The sequence below is a fragment of the Oncorhynchus tshawytscha genome, linkage group LG26, assembly GCF_018296145.1.
Source record: "Oncorhynchus tshawytscha isolate Ot180627B linkage group LG26, Otsh_v2.0, whole genome shotgun sequence".
Lineage (NCBI taxonomy): Eukaryota > Metazoa > Chordata > Actinopteri > Salmoniformes > Salmonidae > Oncorhynchus > Oncorhynchus tshawytscha.
The window spans coordinates 24,013,012-24,025,312 of record NC_056454.1 but is presented as its reverse complement, the minus strand read 5'-3'; the positions used below and the strand labels follow the sequence as shown (position 1 = coordinate 24,025,312).

Below are 12,301 nucleotides of genomic sequence, written 5' to 3'. Positions count from 1 at the left end.
TGTGTGTGTGTGTGTGTGTGTGTGTGTGTGTGTGTGTGTGTTGTGTTTTGCGCACGCCAAACCATGTCTCGGGGGTTGTAGAATAATTCATATTAATTGTGTGTGGACTCCTGATTCATTTCACCTTGAATGGGAAGTGAAGCTAAACGTGAGCAGCAGCTGGTCCTCAGAGATACACCGCTGACCTCTAATACAGAATTTACGGCTAATCTGGACAACAGAGAGCAAAAAGGCTAATACAGTGAACCCGAGAGAACCTAATCTGAACACATCTAGCCAAATGCTAACACTGAGCTAACAGAGTAAACACATTTTAACTCTGAAGTAGACCGATGAAACATATTAGCGGTCTGCTAACCCCCGTCAACACAGGGTTAAAGGGGAATGGAAGCATTAGGATGTAGAACGCCAGCTAACTGTAATTGTAAATCGGCATATTGGCATTGTTGCATCACTGGCAGGAGAGAACGTTTTGGAACTCCCCAAAATGGCTGAATTTACAGATTAGCTCCGAGTCTGAGAATGTGTTTATTACAGAGAATGAAATAATGTTAGTTAGTGAGGCAATAAACCTACTGAAGCCTTTCATGTTTGAGCCAATCGTTGCCCCCGATCGAAGAGTTCGTTCTCGTAGCAGTAACAACACAGACATGCCGCCTGAAAGACCTCAGCTAGAGGGTCGACGTAGGCAAACAAACTGGTGTAAGTGGGAATGCTGCTAGAGAATGCCTAGACTATAAATGTGTGAGTTGTAGAGAGATGGTGGCAATACAGCACAAAATCCCAGCGGATGGTGGCTGTATTACATCCAGTCAGAGGTTCCTGTCAGTCTGTCTGTCTGACCCCATTTACTTGACTTGTCCATTGTTTGGTCGATAGGCTGTTGGTCAACCGGAATGTTTTTAGTCGAGCAGCGGCAAATATAGAAGAAATTTTTATGACACACAGGACACCTGTTTGATTCCCGCCTGTCTTAATGGAGTAATCCATTGCGGAGGCCGCGGGATGGCACACTAGTATCACCAGTAGTATATTTACCGTTAATGACCATAATTAATGTCTGGTTAAGGTAATTTCTGTTAATGCGTTCAGTATATTATTACAGTCTTACCGTTGTCATTGTAGGAGTGGACACATTGTTTGCAGAGCGCACAACCAGAGCAACACTTGTGAGGTAAAGGTTTTGGTACATTTCATTCCATGTTTCATTCCAAGTTGTCAATTTATTAATTATCTTTGGTTTAGAGCGCTCCTATCAATCTTGAGTAAGGACACACACCTGATTCTGCAAACTAGGCCTAGGCTACTTGGCCTGCGCGCAAATGTAGGCCTCTTTTTCGTGATGGCGCCGACAGAGATGGTCACCTTGCTTCGCGTTCTCAGGAAACTATACAGTATTTAGTTGTTTTATATATTATTTCTTACATTGTTACCCCAGGAAATCTGAAGTCTTATTACATTCAGCCGGGAAGAACTTTTGGATATAAAAGCAACATCAACTTACCAACATTACGACCAGGAATACGACTTTCTCGAAGCGGATCCTCTGTTTGGACCACCACCCAGGACAATGGATCGGATCCCAGTAGGCGACCCAAAACATAGGCGCTGCGGAAGGGGCAGATGGAGAGGTCTTCTGGTCAGGCTCCGTAGACGGGAAAATCGCTCACCGCTCCTGACTATACTACTCGCCAATGTCCAGTCTCTTGACAACAAGGTAGATGAAATTCAAGCAAGGTTTGCCTTCCAGAGAGACATCAGAGATTGTGGCATTCTCTGTTTCACGGACACATGGCTTACTCGGGATATGTTATCAGATTCGGTACAGCCACCGGTTTCTTCACGCATCGCACCGACAGAAACAAACATCTCTCTGGTAAGAAGGGTGGGGGGGTTAATGCCTTATGATTAACGAGTCGTGGTGTGATCATAACAACATACAGACACCTGACCTAGAATTCCTTACAATCAAATGCCGACCGCATTATCTACCAAGAGAATTCTGAAAGAACTTCATTGGATTCTATGTAAACTGGAAACCACATCCTGAGGCTGCATTTATTATAGCTGGGGATTTTAACAAGGCTAATCTGAAAACAAGGCTCCCTAAATTGTTTCAGCATATCGAATGCGCGACCAGGGCTGGCAAAATTCTGGATCATTGCTACTCTAACTTCCTCAATGCATACAAAGCCCTCCCTCGCTCTCCTTTCGGCAAATCTGACCACGACTCCATTTTGTTGCTCCCAGCCAATATAGAGAGAAACTAAAACAGGAAACACCCGTGCTCAGGTCTATTCAACGCTGGTCCGACCAATCTGATTCCATGCTTAAAGATTGCTTCGATCACGTGGACTGGGATATGATCTGGACAGCCTCAGACAACAACATTGATGTATACGCTGATTCGGTGTGCAAGTGCATCGGTGATGTGGTACCCACGGTGACTTAAAACCTTCCCGAACCAGAAACAGTGGATTGATGGCAGCATTTGCGCAAAACTGAAAGCGCGAACCACTGCTTTTAACCATGGCAAGGCGAACAGAAACATGACCGAATACAAACAGTGTAGCTATTCCCTCAGCAAGGCAATCAAACAAGCTAAGCTTCAGTATAGAGACAGAGTAGAGTCACAATTCAACGGCTCAGACACGAGACGTAGGTGGCAGGGTCTACAGTCAATCACGGATTGCAAAAAGAAAACCGATGTCTTGCTCCCAGACAAACTAAACAACTTCTTTGCTCGCTTTGAGGACAATACAGTGCCACTGACACGGCCCGCTACCAAAACCTGCGGGGTCTCCTTCACCGTAGCCAACATGAGTAAAACATTTAAACGTGTTAACCCTCGCAAGGCTGCCGGCCCAGACGGCATCCCTAGCCGCGAACAGCTGGCTGGTGTGTTTATGGACATTCAATCAATCCCTATCCCAGTCTGCTGTTCCCACATGCTTCAAGAGGGCCACCATTGTTCCTGTTCCCAAGAAAGCTAAGGTAACTGAGCTAAACAACTATCGCCCCATAGCACTCACTTCCGTCATCATGAAGTGCTTTGAGAGACTAGTCAAGGATCATATCACCTCTACCCTACCTGGCACCCTTGACCCACTCCAATTTGCTTACCGCCCCAATAGGTCCACAGACGACGCAATCACACTGCCCTAACCCATCTGGACAAGAGGAATACCTATGTAAGAATGCTGTTCATCGATTACAGCTTAGCATTTAAAACCATAGTACCCTCCAAACACGTCATTAAGTTCGAGATCCTGGGTCTCGACCCCCGCCCTGGAAACAGCAGAGGGAGCACCCCTCCATCCACATCGACGGGACAGTAGTGGAGAAGGTAGAAAGTTTTAAGTCCCTCGGCGTACACATCACGGACAAACTGAAATGATCCACCCACACAGACAGCGTGGTGAAGAAGGCGCAACAGCGCCTCTTCAACCTCAGGAGGCTGAAGAAATTTGGCTTGTCACCTAAAACACTTACAAACTTTTACAGATGCACAATTGAGAGCATCGTGTCGGGCTGTATCACCGCCTGGTACGGCAATTGCTCTGTCCACAACCGTAAGGCTCTCCAGAGGTTAGTGAGGTCTGCACAACTCATCACCGGGGGCAATCTACCTGCCCTCCAGGACACCTACACCACCCGATGTCGCAGCAAGGCCAAAAAGATAATCAAGGACAACAACCACCCGAGCCACTGCCTGTTCACACCGCTATCATCCAGAAGGCGAGGTCAGTACAGGTGCATCAATGCTGGGACCGAGAGACTGAAAATCAGCTTCTATCTCAAGGCCACCAGACTGTTTAACAGCCATCACTAACATTGTGTGGCTGCTGCCAACATACTGACTCAAATCTCTAGCCACTTTAATAATTAAAAAATGGATGTAATGAAGGTATCACTAGTCACTTTAAACAATGCCACTTTATATAATGTGTACGTATCCTACATCACTCACCTCATATGTATATACTGCTCTATACCATCTACTGCATCTTGCCTGTGCCGCACGGCCATCGCTCATCCATATATTTATATGTACATACTCGTATTCATCCCTTTATGTTTGTGCGTATAAGGTAGTTGTGAAATTGTTACATTTCTGGTTAGATATTACTGCACGGTCGGAACTAGAAGTACAAGCATTTCGCTACACCTGCATTAGCATCTGCTACCCATGTGTATGTGACCAATAAATTTGATTTGATTTGATAAATGTGCCCATTTGGGGATCTGATAGTATTTCTGATTGTCTTAACTCACCATCACTGTGGAGCTTCTCACAGTATTTTTTTCTTCGCCTTAAAAAGCAAGTAAAAGTCTATTTTCACATCCATTTAGAATGACATTAGTTCCTCAACGTGGCCTATTTGAGAAGTCTTTCCAGCTCCCTTTCGATAACCACTCAGCATGAAAGAGGAAAACCTGTCATGCTCTGATCCGGTGCCATAAAAAAGGCCTACCTGATTACTTCTTATCCCTTGCACGAAATAGCTCACAGCTGTGTCTGTCTGTCCAGAGCTCACTGGCATGGGAAACTGAGGGCCCAGAATATTTTATACAATGTTGCAAGCTTGCTAGCTTGAGCTTCAGGCTGGACACATTAATAGTTGATACAATGTGTCAAGTTCCTTACAGACAGGCCATGCTTAGCCAATGTGATTTATAGGATATTTATTTTTATCCTGCGGCCTACAATGCTTTTATTTGTTGGCTTTATGTAGGCTATTTTTTACATATTGGCAATAGAAGTTACTTTATGATTTGTATCACTTTCATTGAGATAGAATGTTGATTAACCACATGACATTGATTTTGAGATACGAAGACTTTATAAATGAAAGGAGACTGTTCTGTGAACATGTGCATATGAACATCATAACTGGCACACAGGTCATTAGAAAGAAATGGTCGGATAACTTGGCACTCCAAATGGAAAAGGTTTCCACCCGCTGGTGTAGCCTGTTTCCAGCAACTTCAGGAGCATAACGGCAGAATCTGTGAAGGAGGAGGAGAGTCTGGTTGGGAACGGGTTTTATTCTTCTGGTTAGGGTATATTGAGCTTTGACTCCCTCTTTAGTAATTTGTGTGTCTTAATGTTTAATTCAGTGCTTAAAGCATCAGGCGAAGTAGCCTACATAGAGTTGATTTTATTCAAACATAGGGTTTGTCTATATATATGGAAAAACAACAATTGATTGGTCGAAACAACAGACGACTCACATTGATCAAGATTTTTTTTAGTTGGGGACAGCCCTATACTGCAGGATTACATTAGATTAGAGAAGGGCTGATGTAGGGAGATGGAGGTGAAGAGGACGAACTGTGAGGGAGAGATGGAGCGTATTTGAAAACAGACAGAGATTGTGGGGCAAAAATAGAAAGAGTTATAAGAGAGGGAAAGAGGAAATAAGGGAAGCAGGATGAATAGAAAGACAGTCGCATAGAGAGGTGGAGATGGATGGGAAGAGTGTGGAGGGAGAGAGGGCTAGATAAATATGAAGGGAGGGAAGCAGACCCTCTACACCCTCTCTTCTTACTGAGTGGGAGTAAAAGGAAGTAGGATGGAAAGAGAGGGAGAGGAAGATGAAGAGATAGGGGGAAAGCTGAAGGAGGGCTGGCGTGGACCGAGAATGAGGATGGAAACAAACTAATTGAGATCGATACAGAAAGAAGGTAGAGCCGAGAGGAAGAGCATATGGATGAGTGGGTCAGGAAAAAGAATCCAAAAGAGCGAGATGGAGAGATGTGTGTAGAAATGGATGGAAAGAGAGGAAGTTGAGGATGCAGAGAGAGATGTGTGTAGAAATGGATGGAAAGAGAGGAAGTTGAGGATGCAGAGAGAGATGTGTGTAGAAATGGATGGAAAGAGAGGAAGTTGAGGATGCAGAGAGAGATGTGTGTAGAAATGGATGGAAAGAGAGGAAGTTGAGGATGCAGAGAGAGATGTGTGTAGAAATGGATGGAAAGAGAGGAAGTTGAGGATGCAGAGAGAGATGTGTGTAGAAATGGATGGAAAGAGAGGAAGTTGAGGATGCAGAGAGAGATGTGTGTAGAAATGGATGGAAAGAGAGGAAGTTGAGGATGCAGAGAGAGATGTGTGTAGAAATGGATGGAAAGAGAGGAAGTTGAGGATGCAGAGAGATGTGTGTAGAAATGGATGGAAAGAGAGGAAGTTGAGGATGCAGAGAGAGATGTGTGTAGAAATGGATGGAAAGAGAGGAAGTTGAGGATGCAGAGAGAGATGTGTGTAGAAATGGATGGAAAGAGAGGAAGTTGAGGATGCAGAGAGAGATGTGTGTAGAAATGGATGGAAAGAGAGGAAGTTGAGGATGCAGAGAGATGTGTGTAGAAATGGATGGAAAGAGAGGAAGTTGAGGATGCAGAGAGAGATGTGTGTAGAAATGGATGGAAAGAGAGGAAGTTGAGGATGCAGAGAGAGATGTGTGTAGAAATGGATGGAAAGAGAGGAAGTTGAGGATGCAGAGAGAGATGTGTGTAGAAATGGATGGAAAGAGAGGAAGTTGAGGATGCAGAGAGAGATGTGTGTAGAAATGGATGGAAAGAGAGGAAGTTGAGGATGCAGAGAGAGATGTGTGTAGAAATGGATGGAAAGAGAGGAAGTTGAGGATGCAGAGAGAGATGTGTGTAGAAATGGATGGAAAGAGAGGAAGTTGAGGATGCAGAGAGAGATGTGTGTAGAAATGGATGGAAAGAGGAAGTTGAGGATGTTCTTGTATAGTGCTGCGTGCTGTCAGGGCTGCGGCCAAGAATGTGTAAGCCTGCCATCTCCCACTGCCTAATGGGCTCTTAAACGCTGATATAAAACACCCTCTCTCTCTGTTTCGTCTCTCTCGCTCTGTCTGTTGTCCCCCTTGCTGTCTATCAATTCAAAGGGCTTCATTGGCATTGGAAATGTATGTTTACATTGCCAAAGCAAGTGAAATAGATAATAAACTAAAGTGAACAGTAAACATTAAACTCACAACATTTTCAAAGGAATAGACATTTCATATGTCATATTATGGCTGTTGTGTACAACGATGTGTTAATTAAAGGACAAAAGGAAAAATACATCAACATAAATATGGGTTGTATTTAGAACGGTGTTTGGTCTTAACTGGTTGCCCTTTTCTTGTGGCAACAGGTCACACATCTTGCTGCTTTGATGACACACTGTGGTATTTCACCTAATTGATATGGACGTTTATCAAAATTGGATTTGTGGGCCTGTGTAATCTGAGGGAAATACATTGCATTCTAAAATGGATTTAATCAATGCTTTTCCTCATCAATATACACACAAATCTCCATAGTGACAAAGCGAAAACAGATTTTTCGAAATATTTGATCAGAAATACCTTATTTAAATAATTATTCAGACCCTTTGCTATGAGACTCGAATTGAGCTCAGGTGCATCCTGTTTCCATTGATCATCCTTGAGAGGTTTCTACAACTTGATTGGAGTCCACCTGTGGTAAATTCAATTGATTGGACATGATTTGGAAAGGTACACACCTGTCCATATGAGGTCCCACAGTTGACAGTGTATGTCAGACTGGGAGGCTAGTCGGTATCGAAGGAAGGATGAACGGAGCAAAGTACAGAGGTCCTTGAGTGAAAAATCTATTCCCCCTCAGGAGACTGAAAAGATTTGGCATGGGTCCTCAGATCCTCAAAAGGTTTTACAGCTGCACCATCGAGAGCATCCTGACAGGTTGCATCACTGCCTGGTATGGCAACTGCTCGGCCTCCGACCGCAAGACACTACAGAGGGTAGTGCGTACGACCCAGTACATCACTGGGGCCAAGCTTCCTGCCATCCAGGACCTCTACACCAGGCGGTGTCAGAAGAAGGCCCTAAAAATTGTCAAAGACTCCAGCCACCCCAGTCATAGACTGTTCTCTCTGCTACCGCAGGGCAAGAGGTACCGGAACGCCAAGTCTAGGTCCAAGAGGCTTCTAAACAGCTTCTACCCCCAAGCCATAAGACTCCTGAACATCTAATTAAATGGCTTCCCATACTATTTGCATTGCCCCCCCCCCCTCCCACCCACCCACCCATTTTACGCTGCTGCTACTATCGGTTTATTATCTAATGCATAGTCACTTTAATAACTCTACCTACATGTACATATTACCTCGACTAACCGGTGCCCCCGCACATTGACTCTGTACCGGTACCTCGCTATTGTTATTTTACTGCTGCTCTTTAATTATTTGTTACTTTTATAGATTTTTCGGGGGTATTTTTTCTTAATACTACATTGTTGGTTAAGGGCTTGTTAGTAGGCATTTCACTGTAAGGTCTACACCTGTTGTATTTGGCGCATGTGACAAATACAATTTGATTTGATGAAAACCTTCTCCAGAACACTCAGGACCTCAAACTGGGTCGAAGGTTCAACTTCCAACAGGACAACAACCCTAAGCACACAGCCAACACAACGCAGGTGTGGATTTGTGGACAAGTCTCTGAATGTCCTTGAGTGGCCCAGCCAGAGCCCGGAATTGAACACGATCGAACATCTCTGGAGAGACGTGAAAATAGCTGTGCAGTGACGCTCCCCATCCAACCTGACAGAGCTTGAGAGGCTCTGCAGAGAAGAATGGGGGAAAATCGGCAAATACAGGCTTGGGCGGCAGGGTAGCCTAGTGGTTAGTGTTGGACTAGTATCCGAAAGGTTGCAAGTTCAAATCTGTCGTTCTGCCCCTGAACAGGCAGTTAACCCACTGTTCCTAGGCCGTCATTGAAAATAAGAATTTGTTCTTAACTGACTTGCCTAGTTAAATAATGGTAAAAATAAATAAATAAAAAATACCCATCACTTTGGTGCTGCCAAAGGTGCTTCAACAAAGTACTGAGTAAAGGTTCTTAATACTTATGTAAATGTGAGATTTCAGTGATTTTTTTTAATGTACTTGTTTTTGCTTTGTCATTATGGGGTATTGTGATGTCATTATGGGGTATTGTGATGTCATTATGGGGTATTGTGTGTAGAATTATGAGGGGGGGAACTTATCTCATCCATTTTAGAATAAGGCTGTAACGTAACAAAATGTGGAAAAAGTCTAAGGGTCTGAATATTTTCCAAATGCACTGTATGTGTCTCTAATATGGTCATACATTTGGCAGGAGGTTAGGAAGTGCAGCTCAGTTTCCACCTCATTTGTGGGCAGTGAGCACATAGCCTGTCTTCTCTTGAGAGCCAGGTCTGCCTACGGCGGCCTTTCTCAATAGCAAGGCTATGCTCACTGAGTCTGTACATAGTCAAAGATGTCCTTAATTTTGGGTCAGTCACAGTGGACAGGTATTCTGCCACTGTGTACTCTCTGTTTAGGGCCACATACCATTCCAGTTTGCTCTATTTTTTTGTGTCAAGTAATGTGTCAAGTAATTATCTTTTGGTTTTCTCATGATTTGTTTGGGTCTAATTGTGCTATATTTCTGTGTCGTATCTCTCGCTCTCTTTTCCTCTCCCTTTCTCTGTGTCATCCCTCTGTCGCCCCTCTCTCTTTCTTTGTTGTCCTTCTCTCGCTCTTTCTCTGTGGCTCTGAACTCTCTCCCCTGTGTCTCTGCCTCTCTGAACTCTCTCCCCTGTGTCTCTGAACTCTCTCCCCTGTGTCTCTGAACTCTCTCCCCTGTCTCTCTGCCTCTCTGAACTCTCTCCCCTGTGTCTCTTCCTCCAATCTCCTTTACTGTGAAGTATAGAGCTGTGGTTTTGTTGTTGGTGTTGTGTTTGGGTGTGTGCTCGCGCATGTGTGTATGTGTTCGTTTGTTTGTTTGTTTGTTTCCATACATCTTCTCTCACTCTCCTCCATGTGCATCGTCTCTATAATGTAAATTAACGTTTTTTTCCCCTTTCTCTCCCTCCCTCCCTCCCTCATTCTCCCCTCTCCAGGCTCCATAATGCGTTCTACCCCCAGGACCCAGTGTTCTCTCTGACTTTGCTCCATGTCCTTTCAGCCCCTCTCCATGGCTTGGCCAACGCATTCGTCTTTGGCCTGGACAGAGACACCTGGAGCCAGCTCAGTCCTACAGGCATACAGGTACAACCCTCACCTGAACACTTCACTTTTCTCCCTCCCATCTTGTGGTCTAATCATAAGCTTTCCTGGCCCCGTAAACACCTCTACTCTCTTGTTCAGCGAAATGGGCTGAGTAGATTGTAGCCTCGCTACTGTTATTTTTCACTGTCTTCTTACTGTTTAAAAAAAAAAAATCTTTACTTATCTATTGTTCAACTAATATTTATTTTTTACTTAAAAATTGCACTGCTGTTTAGGGCCTGTAAGTAAGCATTTCACTGTAAGGTTTGATTTGAAATACAGCCACTCAGCAGCCACTCAGCACCAGACCTGGGTTAAAATACTATTTAATTACTTTCAAAGACATTTGGAAGGAAGTATCTACTCAGCCCATTTCTCTGAACAAGAGAGTAGAGGTGTTTACGGGGCCAGGAAAGCTTATGATTAGACCACAAGATGGAGGGAGATTACACACACACACCCTGCTGTTGTTCTTAATGGAGAGTGAGCACACCCAGAGAGAGAGAGAGGAGTCAGATGTGACCTTCAACCTAAATGTCAGTGAAGATGTGTGTATCCGCGGAGTGTGTGTGTTTGTGAGAGAGCGAGGCAAAGAGAAGGGAACAGAGATATAGACCTGATTGTGTCTATGTTTGAGCAACGGGGTTTGTGTGTGTGTGTGTGTGTGTGTGTGTGTGTGTGTGTGAGTGAGAGAAACAGAGAAATAGACATATGAGTGTGTTTGAGCAACTGGGAGTTATGTGTGTGCGTGCGTTTGTGTATATGCGTGCTCTTTCATAACTAACAGGCAGTTGGTATTCATCATGGCATACGACTCCCACACACATCAGGTGTGAGATTGGTGGGGGGTGGCGTATCTGTAACAGCGTCAAAACATTATTCCCCTCCGCAGCAAGTCCACACTTTCACGCTCTCCTCTCTCTCTCTCTCTCTCTCTCTCTCGCTCTCCCTCTCTCACCCTCCTACTATTTGTCCTGCCGTCTCTCTCCCTCTTTCCCTCTCTCTCTCTCTTTCTCTCTCTCTCTCGCTCTCTCTCTCTCTCTCTCACACTATTTGTCCTGCTGTCTCTCTCCCTCTTTCCCTCTGTCTCTCTCTTCCTCTCTCTCTGTCTCTCTCCCTCTGTTGCTGTCTCTCTTCCTCTGTTGCTGTCTCTCTTCCTCTGTTGCTGTCTCTCTTCCTCTGTTTCTATTATGTTATCTCATCCTCTGTCGTTCATATCTCTCCCTCTGTTTCTTTTTCTCTCTCTGTCGGTCTAATTCTCTATCTGTCATTCATATCTCTCTCCTTTGTTACGCTTTCTCTCTCATCCTCCCCCTCTGTGGCTTGCACTCTCTCTCTGTCTCTCCCCCCTCTCCCCCTCTGTGGCTTGCACTCTCTCTCTGTCTCTCTCTCCCTCTGTGATATTGATCAGTTTTTTAACCATGCGGCTCAACTGCCTGTGGCACTACAATCAGCACACATCTCGTCTCTGCCAAATGTGTGCGTGTCTGTCTCTTTGTGTGTGTGTGTGTGTGTGTGTGTGTGTGTGTGTGTGTGTGTGTGTGTGTGTGTGTGTGTGTGTGAGAGAGACTGTTAACTCTGTGAATATGTGTTTCTGTGTGTGATCCTAGTTGGCGCTGCAATCTCGGCTGTGTGACAGGACGCGTATCAGGGAGTACCATCCTGGGGCGGTGCACTACACACAGGCTGAGCTGGGGGACTTCAGTGACGAGGATGATGAGGACACCAACGTCCTTTTCTACTCCCCTGACATGACCCTGAAAGACAGAGGACCCTGAGAGACAGACAGACACAGACAGACAGACACAGACAGACAGACAGACAGACACAGACAGACAGACACAGACAGACAGACAGACAGACACAGACAGACAGACAGACAGACAGACAGAGACAGAGACAGACAGACAGACAGACAGACAGAGACAGACAGACAGACAGACAGACAGACAGACAGACAGACAGACAGACAGACAGACAGACAGACAGACAGACAGACAGACAGACAGACAGACAGACAGACAGACAGACAGACAGACAGACAGACAGACAGACAGACAGACAGACAGACAGACAGACAGACAGACAGACAGAGATTAATTCTGAGGGGGGATACATAGGGAGGAAGAGAGAAGGGGAGCTAAGGAGGGATAGTGAGGGGTTTCTGTGGTAGATCTGTCAGGATCCATTATTAATCCACATCCTTTACTATTTAATAACCTCCAACTACACACACAC

At 44.9% G+C, this 12,301-nt stretch overlaps 1 protein-coding gene across 1 annotated transcript in view; it reads left to right on the top strand.

The window, feature by feature from the left end:
- The window catches only part of si:dkey-100n23.5 (cyclic AMP receptor 4), a 76,169-nt gene extending 64,290 nt beyond the window's left edge, over positions 1-11,879 (top strand). Inside the window, exons 6-7 of the mRNA XM_042306348.1 lie at positions 9,916-10,063; positions 11,674-11,879. Of these exons, the coding sequence (XP_042162282.1) occupies positions 9,916-10,063; positions 11,674-11,841 (316 nt within the window). The 3' untranslated portion in view covers positions 11,842-11,879. The remainder of the gene's footprint in view (positions 1-9,915; positions 10,064-11,673) is intronic.
- Positions 11,880-12,301: the final 422 nt, after the last annotated feature.